Raw genomic sequence first — 17,486 nt, forward strand, 5'->3', positions numbered from 1 at the left:
AACAAAAAACAAAAAACAAAAAAAACAAAAAACCATGGAATAGATTTCTTCTCATGTCAGGGACAGAAAAGCATGTGGCTCCACCATTCAAATTGTTCTTTTTTTAAAAAAATACTTTTTAACTCTTTTAATTACATGTATGTGCATGTGCATGGTTATGGGTATATGCACATAAATTCAGTACCTACAGAGGCCAGAGGCATCAAATCCCCTGGAGCTTAAATTACAGGTCATTTTGAGTCACCTGGCATCAATGCTGTGAGCTAAGCTTCAGACCTCTGTAAGAGCAATTTGTACTCTTACCTGTTGAACCATCATCTCTCTAGATTCCATCAAAATCATTCTTGAAAAACTATTTCTTTTTGAGCTGATCTTGTCTCCACTTACTCTCTTCTGTTTTGAGGGAGGACTGAAGGTTACAAAGGGAACTAACTGTTGTTCTGAAATATTATGAGAAAGCCACTTATGTCATGAAAAGGATTCGTTACTTTACTGAGCTTTCAAAGGCTCTTTCGTCAACATGGGCAACTTCTGTGAAGTGAGGTCAAGGCAGATGGAATTCCTAACACTGAAATGGACCCAGTAACTCACATGTTATCCTGCTTAGTGCATTAAATTTAAAAATCATGCTGGTAATTGATAATTAAGAATTGGTTTATACACCCCAAAATTGGAGCTGTAACATAAAATGGAGTGGTTTAAAATTTTTAAATATTTAGTTTTGTTTTTAAATGTCTACGTACTTGTGTTTGTGTGTGTGTGTGTGTGTGTGTGTGTGTGTGTGTGTGTGGTGTGTGTGCATGCCATTTTATGTACATGCTCATATATATGGGTAAATACACATGAGTGCAGGTGTCCAGAGAGGATGTTAGATCTTTGGAGCTGAAGTTACAGGCAGTTGTGATCCACACAACATAGGTGTTGGGAACTGAACTTGAGTCCTTTGCAAGAGCCCCAAGCACTCTTATCTGCCGACTCATTTCTCTATCCCTGAGAAGTTTCTTTTGTTTGTTTGTGTTTTTCATATTAGAATACACAGCAGTTTCACCACAGTAGGTGGAGACTGGAGGCAAAGACTGATTATTAGCATCAATTCCCAGAATTGATGATCTTTGCACATCTACAGAAGTTTTAAAAAAAAAGGCTAATCTGTAATCAGCAAGGATTAGAGACCATTTACAATTTCTAATGTTTTTGCCAGGTCCACAGCAAGACAATGTTCACTCATCTTGTTTGGCTAGACATATCCAAAAGAAATCCACCTGAGTGCCAAATGCACAGAACTGTGACATTTCCTTCTTTTCCCAGCCATTCTCCACCCACTGGCTGGTTGCATGGGTTCATTCTGATCTGGCCATACCCTGTCTCATGAGCTTCCCTCTCCTGACAGCCCACTGTCTTTTAAAGATCAGTAGGGTACTAGGATCTCAGAAAGTTCTCTCTCCCAGAGAAATGTATCCATATCTGGGCTACAAACAGAGTCCTAAGTTTGTTGACTGAGCTGGGGAGAAACTTCCTCCCTCACTAACATCTGCCTCTGCCTTCTTGGTTGGGAGTTGATGAGCACCTACGACAAGTCAGGTCATTGTGGAGAAGAGAACTGGTGACCATTCAGCACTGTCCTCAGTAGCTAAGTGGTGGATCTAGTTTCAGAGCCCATCATCAGGGGAGTGAAGAAAGAAAATGTATCCATATTTTAGCTTCTTAGAGACAGTTGGATATTTTCTAACTATAAAGAAAAACAAAGGTTTTTTTTGTTTGTTTTTTGTTTTTGAAAACAGAAACAGAGATACCTAGGTATATTAAGCCATTCCCAGAAAGATAAATATCATGTTTGGTTTTTTTTTTTGTATTCCCTTGATTTTATAATGATACAAAGTTATGCCTGTATATGTGACAGAGGCAAAACTGACCAGCAAGCAGTTCAAAGTGGAATGTGTGTGTGTGTGTGTGTGTGTGTGTGTGTGTGTGTGTGTGTACATACCTTTATAGAATGGGTTAGGATCAAATAAAAGACTCAGGAGCCACTGTATGGTCTCAGATGGAGATCTCTGTCTTGTCTGTAGGGGCTGGGTATATGAGGACAAATTGTTTCTGTGGGGAAAGTTGCCAAGACTCTCCTCAATGGAAAATATGAAAATCATATTTTTTGACACAAAATAGGCTGAATTCATATAAAGCTACTAATGGATTAAGAACTCACTTGTCTAAACTATTTTGTTGTTGTTGTCTTTTTTGTTTGTTTGTTTTGTTTTTTCGATACAGGGTTTCTCTGTATAGCCCTGGCTGTCCTGAAACTCACTCTGTAGACCAGACTGTCCTCGAACTCAAAAATCCACCTGCCTCTGCCTCCCAAGTACTGGGATTAAAGGCATGCACTACCACTGCCCAGCTTTGTTTAAACTATGTATTCAGTACTATCATGTGCTAAACACTGTTATAGGGCCTAAGATGAAAGAAAACAACAAGCAAACCACAGGCAACTGCTTCTGTGCATGTGAGAGAGGGCTGAAAGTAAACCAAAAGCAGAAAACAGAAAAATCTGGTGGTGATCAGGCTACTTTATAGAGAGTATTGGGGTAAGGGTGGGAGAATCCTAATAGGGTGAGACTGGATCTATAGAGAGGATATTTAAGCAGAGAATAGAAAGTTGTGAGGGAGAAGGGGGAAGACTACTCTAGAATATTCTAGAACGTTTCCCGAGCACCCTAAGTTAGCATCAGGATGATGCTCCTATGTATAAGGAATAGCAAAAATACTGATGATTTCTCCAGGAATAATTTCTAAGGTTCTCCCTCAGTGAAAAGTAAAATGGATGGTAACTAACTAAAAACAAACAAACAAACAAACAAAAATGGATGTGGCTAAAGGCACTGTTACATACAGGGCATGTCTGGCCCATCCAGATCCTTAACTCAGAGCAGATCTGCTGGAAAGCCAGTGCCCTGCAGTGACCTCCCTGAAACCCAAACCTTCTATCTCATGCTAGTCTGTGAAAACGCAGTGACATTCAAGGCGTTCCAGTATAATTGAACTTCCACATTGTCATGTGGATTCATAATGAAGATGATAAAGGGATCAGCCACCCTACACTCGGCCACAGACACTCAGGGTCATACAACCTCAGGGTCCAGCTGCTGATGGAAAGTGTCTCTCTGGCAAGGGTCAGCCATGGTGTGACATGTCTGATCAGTATCACAGAGCCCTGGGAAGTCGGAGGCACTTCTGGTCCATTAAGAGCTGATCTTGTCAACTCTGACAGTGTCTCTACTTACTCTGACTTATTTTGGGGGCATATGAGGGAGTCAAGAAGAGTGTGCTAAATGGTGTGATCTTTGCTACATATTTGCTTTTTGAGGTCAAGTGCGTTTAAGTGGTGTGATTATTCACGTGGACGCTTTCACATAAAAATACTCAGGAATTGAAGCTCCGAGCAATGATATTTCCAAGGAAGGAGCTCTGTGCTAATGGTAGCAATTCTTTCTTCAGGCAGCTTTGTGATGGATGTTGTGGGGATCTTAAATCAATTTCCCATGGTGCAAATGTGTAAGTTCAAGGTCTTCAAACTTTCACAAAGGATGATAATTTGCCTTTATACAATCTCTGTTGCATTTTACTCCTCTTAATTTTTTTTAAAATTATTTGGTAATTTCTTACACAGACACAGTATACTTAGAGCGTATTATTCTTGACATTGGGTCAATGGGTGGAATTTGGCCTCCTTGGTTAAGTTTGACTATGCTCCAGCCAAGGAAGGGAAGGCCTGTTGTCGACAGCAAGTCCATCAGAGGGGATCCTTGCACCGGACGCTAGCTGAGAGCTGCCAGGTGCAGAGGGTCAACAGCAGTTGCTAGAATAGATGATGATAAGTGTCCAGATTTGAAGTAGTGACACCTCATTCAGAGACACAAGTATTCGGAAGATCCTATTGGAGGCCTGTGTAGATTATGACCCAGGACAACAGAGGGAACAGGGAAGGAGACTCCTATGGTGGAGGTCAGAGCTGTGGTAGAAGGGTCTTACCCCATCATGCCTCTCGTTCTTTTAGTCTTCTTGCTTTGCCCTTAACCACTTTTATCTTTTCAGTCTGAATCGCTCACTTCAGTCTTTTCAAGCTACCCTAATAAGAAAACACGCTCCTAAGAACCAGGACTTGAGTCTATATAGAAATTGGTTTTTGGAATCTAAGATGTCAATATGAAGGCACCAGAAGATTGTATTTTGGTGAAAGTGTAGGTGTGCCTTTCCCCTGAGTCCTTACATGGTGGAAAGGGGCTGGTGAACTCTCTCTGGCCTGCTATAAGGGATTCCTTCTACTCATAATGACACCATCCTCATGACCTATTCAGCTCCTCAGGACCTCATCTCTTATTTAAAGGATATGGGGATTTGGTGTATATGGGGACATATCAGCATTCAGACCGTAACATCTTTCAGAATCTTCAGGTGGATTTAACACTACATGTATTTTCTCACTACACACACACAAACCACACTGTTATATCATGTTGAAGTGTATACTCAGCACACACACACACACACACACACACACACACACACAGACACACAGACATACACACATGAGCACATAGAGACACACATATAGACACATACACAGACATACACATGTATATACACAGACACATAATTACATACACATACACACAGGCATACACACATACACATAGAAACACAGACACATATACACGAACACACACAGAGACACACATAGACATACACACACATACACACAGACACATAGACACACGCATACACATAGGCACACACAAGTACACATACAGATACAGACATACACACATAGTTATACACACATGCACACAGACACATACATGCACACATGCATATACACAGGCACACACAAGCTCACACACAGAACACACACACATATACGCACATACATATACACAGTCACGCACACAGAGATATAGACATATACACATACATACATACACAGAGGCACACACACAGAGACACACACATATACACAGACATACATCCTACAGTAAGAACTCTCCTTTCACACTAGGAACACACATGGCTGAGACATAAATAGCAAATACTTTCTGGTGTTCTGGAGTCTAGCATAGCTCAGGACACTGGGGTTCATGGAGAAGGGACAATAATCCTTATCTGCTCGTCATCAAGGTCCTTGATCTGACATAGCAAGACTTGAACATTAAGTCCACACAGGGACAAGATAAGGAACTCCCCAGGGTGGTAATGTCTCTGACCTGGCTCTTCTAGGAAAAGCACAGAGAAGGAGAGCCAAAGCTTGGAAGGTTTAGCAGAGTGGGGAGGAAGTACACACAGCAAAGGGCCAGAGGGTCAGAGGTCAGAGCAGGACTGGGGGTTGCTGCCTGTAGCTTCAAAGTAGTTGAAAGGGGTGGGTACCCAGGGCTAAACACCTCACAAACATGTTCTCAGCAGATATAAAGTGATAGGTGGCCTTAGGTGCCCAACACTAGGGCACCACAACACTATAGCTTTCAGAAACTTCCAGCCAATGTTCACTGTTTGACAAACTCTTATTTTCAGGAAAGCACCGGAAAGGTCCATAAAGAGATGTCTTTGGGCATCACTGTAGGAAATGGCTGTGTGGCTGTGGCATCTGCAGACACCGCAATCAGTTCTAAGGAGAGACCATAGGTCAGCGGTGTGGGTGGTACTCCCATCCACGAGTCGCACGTGGAAAATGACTTTCTGATTCTAGTTATGCAAATCCTATCCTAAGACAAAGCCTGTCTACTAGTCTATTCTCTTTCTTGCTTTATCTGAACATCAAACCAGATCCCCAGTAGGGCTGCCCAAGCCAGCATCTAGGTAACGGCCAAGAGTCTAGTCAGCCAGCTAAGAGAGAGAGACTCCATTTCTGTTATCACAGATACCTAGCAGCTGCCCTCCAAACCAGCACCCAGAGCTGTTCACCTGGCCTCCTGGCTGCAGGCAGGGATGCTGCCATGGCAACCGAAGGCTGCTGCAGAGATGAGGAGGAAAGGACATAGCCCGCATCAACATCAGAGCTCCTAATGGCCATCGGGAGGAGTAGCTGCAAGAGATAGTGCTGGAAAGAGTGAGTGACAGGGATGTGAGAGGCAGGAAGAAGCCGAGCATATAGTCAAAAGCTACATTTTGGGTTGAATGATATAGAAAACATTCTCTGAATAGCCAGTATGCTGTAATTCCAGAAAGTTAGGGACAGGGTAGGCTAACATTTTAATAAGATTCTGTATATTTTACTGAAATGTCCACACTCATTTTCTATTTTTTTTCTTTTCTGAGCAAATCAAAGTACTCCCAGAACTCAGAATTTGGTTTTCCAGTGCCCAGGTGTGTCTGCATAAGGAGTAAAAGGCACTAGACGTATCATGTCTATTTTATGATGACACAACACAAAGAGGTAGTCCAGGAATTTAACGTATGGCACCCTGCCACCCACCCTTAAAAACAATGTTCAAGATTGGTTATCTTCCTGTACCAAGAAACAGGCTCTGGCTTACGGCCATACTGCCTTGAACACACCCAATCTGGTGTGATCTTGGAAGCTCAGCAGGGTCAGACCTAGTTAGTATGTGGATGGGAGAAATGGATACCATACTGCCTACACATTTAAACTTATTTCCTCAAGAGTAAAATTTACCACATAACAAAGGCTTATGATGGCATCACTGTAGGAAATGGCTAAGGAGAGACCAAGGCTGGGCTGGTTCAGAAACCAAAACTCTTAGAATCTAACATGGTAAAGTAATCTTTAAAAAGTGGCTGATGAAAGATGTCAGGGTGCTCATGGTATTAGGACTGACAAATCCAACTGTGTGGGATGCATTAAATATGTAGTAAGAAATGCCGCTATGAATCACAGAAAAGTATTTCAGAGGTACAGCACAATGTCTATGTATATACATAGTAGAGGGAAGTCAATAATGACCTGGTTGGAAGTTGATATCAACTCCTAGATGAGTAACAGTCACCAGAAGATGGTAGATGATGTTCTGACATTGGATCAAACTTATGAACATTTCTGATTGGTGGTGGAAAACCAAAAGGAAGGTTTGAGTGTCCAATCTTTTTGTCCAAGAAACGAGCCAGACATGGGGTCCTTGCTTCCCCCTAACCCGAGCCACAAAACATTGCTTTCCTCTGCTCTTCCATGGGACAGGTTCACTGTCAGCATCCAATGGCTACCACTGAGATTTTCAGTCTTCTACTAGCCAGTTGATTGCACTCAATCATGAAGTAGACATGTATGTCTCTATGTACACACATGTGGATATGCATACTGGTGATCATGCATGGATATATGTATGAATGGTGAAACATCACAAAAATGATCTAGAAGATTCTGTCAACATGGCCCTATGTCAATTCTAGAAGAATAGATAGTACGAGTAGCTTTGTCTATTTCAAAATGCTTATGTGTATCTTCAAAGTGTTCAACATTTAATAAGAAATAATTCATCATGGTGGAAGGACAATCAGCAATGTTATCAATCATTAAGTAACCAGAACCTCTCCACTTGCCCACAGACACACTCTTGGGGTTTCTGACTTCAGCATTCTTCTCTCTCCCACACTTGAACCCATGGGTCTTGGGAAGATACTTAGTGTCTCTCCATCCACTTGGGTCCAGTGCATCAGAACCAGGAGATTGTGCAATGTCACAACCCTTTGAGTCCCTCAGCATTGTTAGCCTAATGTTTTCTGTTCACATTTCTGTATTAAGAACCTTGACTGTTTGAGTATCAAGTAGTGACCACAAAACCTGCCCAAGGTGCTATGAGCATTACTATAGGCCATGGGGTGGTGGGTGGGAAACCCATATCAAAGAACTTCACCAGGAGTGGGGAAAGGCCCGATTCTAAGGGTCTGAGCCACAAGAGTGAATTTCTGGGTGGCAAGCTCTAACCGGTGCCACCTACCTGCCTCATCCGCCGTGATGGTGATCTCGTTGCTGGGCTCACTCTTGCCAATCCGGTTCTTGGCGTACATGCGGATGCTGTAGGTGGAGGAAGGGTGGATATCAATGATGGTGGCCGAGTTCAGCTGAGGGGAAACATCTTTGGTTCTTTGAGCAGAATCCCAGGAGTCTTTTGGGTTTTGTTTTTCAAAAAAGAAGAGATAGAGATGTGAGTTTTTTTCCTCTGCCTTTGAAAGTTCACAATAGGAATAAAATAAAAATAATAAAACTAAAAACAACAAAAAAAAAGGAAGGAAGAAAGAAAAAAAATACCCCCAAAGTGAAATCTCAATACAATGTTTCCAGCTTCTTGTCTGAGCTGGTCATCAGAGGGGACATGGGGTCACACACTTATTTCCCATTCCAGTGAGTAAAGGACTGAGGTGAGCTCGGTATAGGAGAACCTTGAACAAATACAACAGAATGGATGTCTGGGGAAGAGCAGAATGGGAGAGACAGAGGTGGAAGCCGGTTCTGCAGCAGCCTCAGACACAACAGAGCTCATTCTACAGTGCATGGTGACAAGCTACATAGACTTCAGACATTGCTCTCCTGCAGACCCCTAGTTCTTAAAACTCATTTTATTCCAATTCTTTTGTGGCAGGAATTCTTTTTTCAACCTCAGGTACTTTGAATGCCAGTGCCTGTCTATTGTGAAGAGATATCAGAATATGTGGCAGTTTGAGCAGAAGGATTTTTAGGGCTTTGGTCAAAGATGATGAGGTCATCGAAGTTTCAGAAGGGTTGGACAGTTGTCTGAGGTTGGATAGTCATTAGCAAGTGTTGGTTGTAGGAGAAAAGACACCCAGAGACCATGAGTGGAGAGGATGTGTACCCATCTCCCACTCCTGGGTCCTCTCTTGTGATGTCCAACACACTTGAGGGGCAGAAGTCACATTTGCCATCCAGTGTGCATTACCAGTGCTCACCCAGTGCCTGGCACATGATAAATAGGTGAGTGTACAAAGGGAAGGCCCACAGATATCAGCATCCTGGGGATGCCAACATCTTTGTCACACTAGTGATGAGCATAAGGGAGCTGCCTTGCACAGAGGTGAATAAAGACTTGAAGGAACAGAAACACATGGCTTAGGACTGCTTGTAAGGCTCTTGCTTCTTGGGGAATCACACATAGTGTAAACAGATCATCATTGTCAATGTGTAAATGTCATCGTTATCAAAGTGCAAAGTATAGACATCTTTTGAGTTAGGAAGCCTGAGGTAGGTTACTGTGACAGGGAGAGAATGTGGATAAACACTGAATTATGAGATTTGATAGAGGATGAATGAGGGGAAGTTTTATTTCAGGGAAATGATGTCCGATGAGGAGACTGTCAGTGGGAAAACACGGCTTCTTGAAGATGCTTTGATGCATGGAGGAACCACCAGCATTGCAAGACACAAAGAATCATGGAAGGAAGCAGACACTGGGCTGGCTGAAGGCTCTATTAAGATAAGATGAAAGTTTCTGGAAGTGCAAGGACCAATGGAAACATCCATTTTCACTGCAGCCATGTATATGGGCCGTGGAAGAGACTGAGAGCCTGGGGAGGCAAATGAATGCCACCTCCTCATCCTCCTTCTCCTCCTCCTCCTCCTCTTCCTCCTCCTCCTCCTTCTCCTCCTCCTCCTCCTCTTCCTCCTCCTCCTCCTCTTCCTCCTTCCAACCTCCCACGTCACATGAGACACCAAGGCAAGGAGGGAATGATTTTACATAATACTGAGGACTCAGCAGCCACTAGCTATAGGTTCCTTTGACCCAGCCTAAGTCCACATATGTGTCTATTTGCCAAAAAACCCTCCAGTATGACTCAAAAGCTCCCCACCCTACTCAGAATTCACTTTTTACCTGTAGAAAACAGCATCTCTCTAGACACTGATCCAGGAAAAGTATAAGATGTTTCCACAGAAATTCTATTGTTTGCTCCTGTGGCTGTCTCCAAACATTCCCCACTCAGGTTTGTACCCCCAGACTCAGGTTTGCAGCCACACTTTGCAGTCTGTGTACTCCAAGGATGTTGATCTGGACTATTCTACAATCTTCCTAGTTATATTTGCATTTTGCAGTTCCACTCTTCCTTCAGGGCACCAGGCTGGGTGCCTTATAAACACAGGCTCTTATTCCAGTGATTCCTGAGTCTGTGGGAACACTGGAACTCCAAGGTCTGATGGATTCTGTGTTTTCAAGCTTGTCAACCTCAGTGTCAGGGTTACTATGCCCATGGACCCTTGTGGTAAAAATACTTCACCATCTGGGCCATTCCAATGAAATTCAAAGCAACTGTCTCATTTGATTAAACTCTCAGGACACCCTGACAAACCAAGGATTTGATTTTCAGTGTGAAGGTCTAGGGACAATAGTAAAACAGTGGCTGTGGCTTAAAGAGATATGGGTAAAGACCAAAGATCAGAATGAACATGGGTGTTTGAAACTCCTAGAGATGGAAGAATTGTAAAAGGCTTTAAAATAAGGAGTCAGATGGAAGAAAGACTAAGGTGAAGGCATTGGCACTGGGACACTGGAAAATATCTCCCTGGGATGATAGTCTTGTTGAAGTTGCTAGAAGGAGGAGGCCAGGAGACAGCAACTATCTTGGCAAACCCTATTATCTAAGGACTGACACAGAGCTCATGCCAACCAAGGCAGGTTGCTAGGCACTGACCAAGGTGCTGAAGTTTCCCATAATCTGGGAAGTGGAAGAGGAAAGGGGCCAGGGGATCAGGCCTAGGAATAAAAAGGGCTTCAGCATCCAAGGAGAGAAGGGATCAGATGTAATAACCACAGTCCAGTGAGTGGGGAAGGGCTATCTGAGAAGATGTTGGGGGGCTGTTACAGAGACCAGAGTGCCCATGTAGAGATGTAGTTTCCCCAAGAACCAAAAGAAGGGGGCAATCAGAGCACCAGGGAGCTCCTGGCAAGAAAGAAGATACACAGAGTGGAGATACACCTACCCTCCTATGCTTACTTACTATCCATTGATATTATGGTTCTGTTCTTGGTGTTTCCAGACTTGGTGGTCACAGAGGCAGACATGGCTATGGACTCTTTAATATCACTATTATTTTGGTAAATAGAAAACCAAGGACATTCATCTGTCTTCAAGTCATGGAAGGAGGCTCATTTGGCTAAGAGGTGATGAATAGGTTGAGGAAACCCTGTGTGAGTGAATCACAGATCTCCTGAGTTTATGTTTCCTGGACTGGATTAATCTAGCCTTGACTGACACACTAGCAAGAAGGCTCTTTGCTAAGAACATGAAGGGCTTTTCCTACACTGGTGGGATGTAGCTTTGTAAAAAATTTATGGAACATAGATGAAATTTCCTTTGTTAGATGATGGCACTGCTTCAAATGATGGAGCCATGGTTCTGTGAACATTTACTATGAGCCTAGCGTGTCTACCAGGAATCCAAGAGTACAGAGGGACACTGTGAAGAACTGGCTAGAGACATGTCACATGGGAACTCCCAGGGGACAGATGCTCAATGAAGAGGAGATATTAACTAGTTAGGAGCCCAGCGAGAATTGCAGAATTATGGATAGAGAAGAGGGATGGCTGGTCAGCAAAGACTTCTTAGAAGGGGTGTAACCTGAAGGATGGGTTTTCTATGAATTAGCTTAGATTACAGCAATGAGATTCACACACTGAGGAAGGACATAACTCATAAAGACTGACAGGCACATGGATTACAGAATTGAGTGCAGGCTCTATCTACAAAAAGAACAGTTTTTCCCTTTCTCCCTCCAGGGCTTTCTACTCTAAGGCTAAAATATGTGTAATGAGGAATGTTTCTTCCACATTCTATGGACACTAGAAAGCACACAAAATGTATTCTATGCACACTAGACAATGTACCAAGTGCTGGTGACCCTGAAGAAAAGCACAGCCCGACTCTGAGAAGCTTCCAAGACACTTGAGGAGGGGTGTACAGTGAGGTTTCTTAGATGTCGATGTTCCCATCAAGATGAGCCTTTGGGGACATGCATTTTGTAACTATTTCCATTCATGTTTAAGCAACATGGCTCTGGTCAGCAGTAGGCCATGTGTCAGACAATGAGTGAAGTATTGTAAGTGCACTTTTGTCTTAAAGGCTTATTCAATATCAACTTAACATCTACTGCTCATCAGGTATCAGAACAATGGGCAGTGTGGAAATAGAACTCGTTAGTAGGCAGAGGGAGCCCAACCAGCTTCCAGGCTAGTAGAATGATGTACATGAATGGTTATGGCAGTTAATATACACAGAGATGCACACTTGATGATGTTACAGGGACAGCCATGATAAGAAAGCATGAAGGCGGAGGAGGGGCCCCATGGTCCAGGGAAGTTAAGTCTTCCTGCCAGAGGCAAACCTGGTTTCTGTTATGGTTTTCTCTTTAACAGATTAGGTCAGCAGAAGGGAGACAGATAGAGGAATAAAGAGGTGAAGCTCAGACCAGCAGAGAGCCAGCATGAGCCAGATCCTAAAGCTCCCTGCTGTTCGTTTGGGTGGGTACCAGTAGTTGGCAGGGGGGCCCAACCTGAAGGTAGGAGAAACCTGATCTGTTCCTCAGTGGGAATTTGCAGTATGTTCTAGACTCAGGGACACAGGCAGCCGATGGTCAGCCTCTGGGAAGGTGGGGCTACCCCTGTTACCTGGATCCTGTTGACTGACTCCATGCCTGCCTGCATCTCTGTGGGCTCTCATTACCCTAACAGTACCACCTGTTTCCAGGCAAGTTGCTGTCTTGCCTGGACACTATTCATGCACATTCCAATCTGCAACTCTAAGAGCAGCAAGCTGGGCCACCTTCTTCTTGTTATATGTGCCCCAAACTGGCTATCCTAGACCTGATCCTTAACCATTGATCCACACTTGACACCTGCTATTAGTCTTCAAAGTCTGCTTTTCCTACTTCCTCATTCTGGTTAATCCTGATTCTATCATGGCGCACTGCTAGTGAGACATCTCACCCTCTGCAAGTGCTTTTTCCTAGCTGTCTTGAGTTTGATTTGTTGCTGCAGCTCAGCTCAAATCAGTCCCGACAGGGCAATCTGAAGCAAAGCATGGGCTTCAAAAAAAGTGCTGTTGTGCTTCTGAGAACCGTATTAACCCTTCCCATGCAGATGGTTCCCTGCTTCATATATTTTATAAGACACTAAGATTCTGACTAGAGGCCACAGTGGTGTTCCCATCTCAGTCCAAGGAGACTGTAAGATCCAGAGGAGGCTGTAGTGGCTGTAGAGGACGAGAGAAGATGCCTGTCATGGTGTAGGTATCTAGGTCAACATGCTTTGCTTCAGATTGCCCTGTCGGGACTGATTTGGTCTCTTTTGAGCTTAGCTGTGCCATGGACTGACTGAATGTTCTGTGACCTAGCCCTAGTGCATCTCCAGGGGTCTGTTATAGAGTCACTGTCACATGCAGGAGGATTAGCCTTCATCATTCTGCATACAATTAATGTATACCAAATCTGGCAGACACTGGCATTGCTGGAGTCTGGGGCTTGTCATGGCAGACCCACTCTTGGACTCCAAGACAGTCACCTGTCTGAAGGAGTAGAAGGTAAAGGAGGCTGTTGGTTGGGGAAGAATGTATCAGAAGCCTATTTCTGTTGGCACTCACAGGCACACCTAAGGTGGTGGGGATTCCTACAGAGACCAGTAAGGATCAAGATTGAGGTCTAGTCAGGTCACTAAGAAGGGGTAAACCTGGACACAGAAAGAAACCTGGACACATTCATGCAAGAGATGAACCAGATGGAAATAATGTTCTGAAACTAGAGAGTGTGTGGAGGAGGAGCTGTGGACACATAATGAAGAAACAAAGACGGCAGGAGGGTGAGTGAAGAGGAGGTAAAGCAGAGGGGGAGTGAAAGGCTTACCTGATTTATTTTTGCATTCAATGTCATAGCCTGTGATGGGGCTGTTGCCATCAAACCCCATGGTCCACCTGAGAGTGATTGTGCGAGCTTTGACATCTTTGATCTCAATCTCGGGAGGATCTGGGGGTTCTGTGCCATCAACAGAAAGACCAGGGTTAGTTCAAATCAAGCCTGGGCATAAACTCCAGTGGAAGACCTGGCTACAGCTGGCATGCTTCTGTGGGCATTAGGTATCGGCAGGTGCTGCCTGGTAGGAAGCATTTGTTAGTTGTTTTTTTTTTTTTTTCCTGATTAGATAGAAGGTATTGCCCTACTTCTTAAAGAGGTTCCGTTTGTAGCCTGTGTGGCAGCAGGACAGACCTGCAGGATATAACTGCCACCACTCTGACTCACAGCACATTCATCCCCAGATGCTGGACTTCCATTTCATTGTCCTAGTATATAAGCTCCCAAGGAGAAGCAAGCACTGGCTAAGCCTGTCCTCATTCAGCCTGAGATCTGGGCCTCTCACCTGTCCTGGTCCCCACCAGGGCTATGCTCCCCATGTTTCAGGGCTTCACTCTGACATGATCATAGCCTCTGATAAAGTCCAGATTTATGCCAGTTTCCTGCACAGCCAAGATTTCCTGAGAGATCAAGCTGTTACAACTGACTGAGGCTGCAATGCTGCCTGACATCAGCACATCTTGTCTAGAAATGGCCACACATTTCCTTCTGTCATGCCTGCCTCACCTTGCACTGTGAGTTGAATTATTCCACGGTCCTCCCCATATGAATTGATAGCATGGCAGGAAAAGAAGCCAGAATCTTCTCTCACTGTTGGCAAAATCTGCAACCAAAGCAGAAAAGTACTCACGTAAGTTACTAGCTTGAGCTGGAGATCAGCGGGCATAGCTTCTAGTAGGAAAATAGCCTTTCACCCTTCCCCCTTCCTTCTAACCCCAGCACTTAGTCATGACTACTTACAGACATGGACACATACACAGCACAGACAGAGATACACATACATATTCCCACTCCTACATGGACACACAGATACACATTCATATACATGGATACACTGACACACAGATACATTCATGCTCATACACACTAAGACACACAAACACATACAGAGGCACAAACAACATATTCATGGATGCAGTCACACTTATACACACACAAACACTCCCAGTCAGTCACACATAACACACATGGAGACACTCTTACACATTGTTTCCCATTCATACCCATGGATACACACAGAGAGACATACAGAGATACATACACATTCACAGAATCACTCAGAGATGCATATTTAGACGCAAACCATAACACATGTATGTATCCATTCCCATGTGTGTCCACACGAGCTCACACAAATGACCACACTCACAGACTTGGTCTCACATATGCACTCACATACAAACACATTGACAGAGACATAATCACTCACAGACCAACACAGGCTGATACACACTGGCACACAAATGAACACACATATCTATACCCTCTGAGGGCAAACTACTTCCATGCAATTTGTAAGCGTGCAAATGGAGCTGTCCATCTCATTGGACTGAATGTGTAATTCACATGAACTGCTGTGGGTGGGCTCATATATACTCCATATGTTTCCCTCTTTTTCTGAGTGGTATGATTTTAAAGAACCACATATAAGGGACATCTGTGACTGCACTGGCCCTCTGAACCTAGCTCTCTGTTCCCACAGATGCAGTGCTATGGATTTTTTTTTTTTTGAACACACCATCTCTTGTCAGAATTTCCTAGACAGTCAGTGCTGCAGCACTGTACAGCACTACACACTGTGTTTGCTATTTTGAGCACCACAGAGTGGGTTCAAGTGTGTGGGGAATGTATTATGCACAAAGTCTAGGTGTCCATAGAAATGATTACATCATCCTCACATCTGCTGTCTATGGAAACTGAGGCACGGCTCTCCAGCCAGCATCCTTGGAACCTCACTAGTATTCTATACCACAGGGCTCCAGAACTGCATGCCAGAGACAGAGGTCACTGCATGTTTCAAGCACAGAGCTTCAAGCTTCCCCCATGTCTGTACCAGCCCTCCGCATTACAAAAGCATCTCTTAGAAAATCACCCACAGTGCTGGAAAAGAATAGACATGCGTCTTCAGGGCACTTGTGATTCTAGATTAATGTCAGGATATTCTCTATGTTGGATTTCTCCAAATAAGTAAAAAATTTTTTTTTAAAAAAACTTACATTATTTGCAGTTACATGTATATGTGAGGGGGCATGTGTACATGCGTGCATGAGCCTATGGAGACCAGAAGGCGGCTTTGGATCCCCTAGGGCTGGAGTTCTAGGTGGTTGTGAGCCACCTAATATGGGTGCTAGGAACGGAACCCAGGTCTTCTGGAGAAGCAGTATGTGTACTCTTAACTGCTGAGTTACCTCCCTGGCTATCACAACAATATTTTTATTATGGTATTCTTTTTGTCTCAAAGCTCTTGCTACTTTTTTTGTAGAATGTTGAACATACTGTCACTTCCTCTGAAGACAACTGTCATGAGAGACTACTCTCTCTGTGGACAGTGACTGTAAAGAACTACTTCTGAAGGTCATTCAGTGACCTTGTCCATGTAGATGGGCAGAGGGACTGAGTATCACCAGGAAATTCCAGCAGGATATCCACAAATCATCCCTACCATGTGCTCAGCCGTATGAGAGGGCTGACTAACTGTCTCAGGACACACCTTGCCCTATTTCACCACAGCTGGCATTTTTACCTGCAGTGTAGAGATCACTTCCTCTCCCACCTCCTTGGTGGATACCAGGTAACGGGCCATTTCAGGGTTAATGATCCTGTCCTCTTTCTCCCAGCGGACGATGATGGGCTTCTCCCCATGTGCTGTGCAGCTCATCTCCTTCCTTTGACCCTGAGTGGCCAGGGTGGTGTTGGGGTAAGAGGTTATCATGGCAGGAACTAAAAACCAAAGAAGATAGGCCTTGCTCAGTATAAATGTACTCATGACTCCCCTACCACCACATTCAGCTAAGTAGCCCTTGAAGAGACACTTTTTGGAAATCAAATTTGTTCAAGAGACTGTTGAGGAGGAACCAGGAGGAACAGCAGGAAGGACCCTGGTGAGAAACAAAGCATGACCATCAGAGCCCAGGGCAGGAAGTGCCTTGCAGGTTCAAGTTCAAAAGGCTTGTAGTTTCATTCTATGCCTGTTGGGAGTAGATGTGATCCAGAGGGCGTGGCCTATGTCACCAGAGCACACAGGTGAATAAAGGTTCTTCAGCCAGGAGGTGGGGTGGAGAAGGGGAGGAGCCTGTACACACAGTAGGGACGGGGACTGGGGCACAGATTGACATAATTTACATCAGTCCCGGCAATTAACAACTTCTCACACTCTTCAACTCTTCATGGCTCACACCTCTGACCAACTTTGCAAATCTCTATCAAATCTCTCCCCAGAGAACTCAAACCTACCTCCTTCCATGACTTATAAGAGAGGCTCACCCTCAAATTACTGAAAAAAAGGGAGGCAAGCTTTATCCATGATGCTTTGCATTTCCGTTCTTTTACTAAAACTTAAGTCTCTCGTTTCCTGTCCTTAGCAGTGGGTGACATGACTCCCCTCTCACCTATGCAAACAATCTGGCATCCTGAGAGCCTA

The 17,486-nt window shown here is 44.1% G+C and overlaps 1 protein-coding gene across 2 annotated transcripts in view; it reads right to left on the bottom strand.

Moving 5' to 3' along the window:
• Dscam (DS cell adhesion molecule) overlaps positions 1–17,486 on the bottom strand; it is a 579,765-nt gene that overhangs the window by 121,282 nt on the left and 440,997 nt on the right. For both annotated transcript variants that reach the window (XM_031364533.1, XM_031364534.1), the window contains exons 12-15: positions 16,590–16,786; positions 14,573–14,669; positions 13,841–13,969; positions 7,938–8,105 (exon numbers count right to left, since the gene is read on the bottom strand). In XM_031364533.1, the coding sequence (XP_031220393.1) occupies positions 7,938–8,105; positions 13,841–13,969; positions 14,573–14,669; positions 16,590–16,786 (591 nt within the window). The remainder of the gene's footprint in view (positions 1–7,937; positions 8,106–13,840; positions 13,970–14,572; positions 14,670–16,589; positions 16,787–17,486) is intronic.

The sequence above is a fragment of the Mastomys coucha genome, unplaced genomic scaffold (assembly GCF_008632895.1).
Source record: "Mastomys coucha isolate ucsf_1 unplaced genomic scaffold, UCSF_Mcou_1 pScaffold12, whole genome shotgun sequence".
NCBI lineage: Eukaryota > Metazoa > Chordata > Mammalia > Rodentia > Muridae > Mastomys > Mastomys coucha.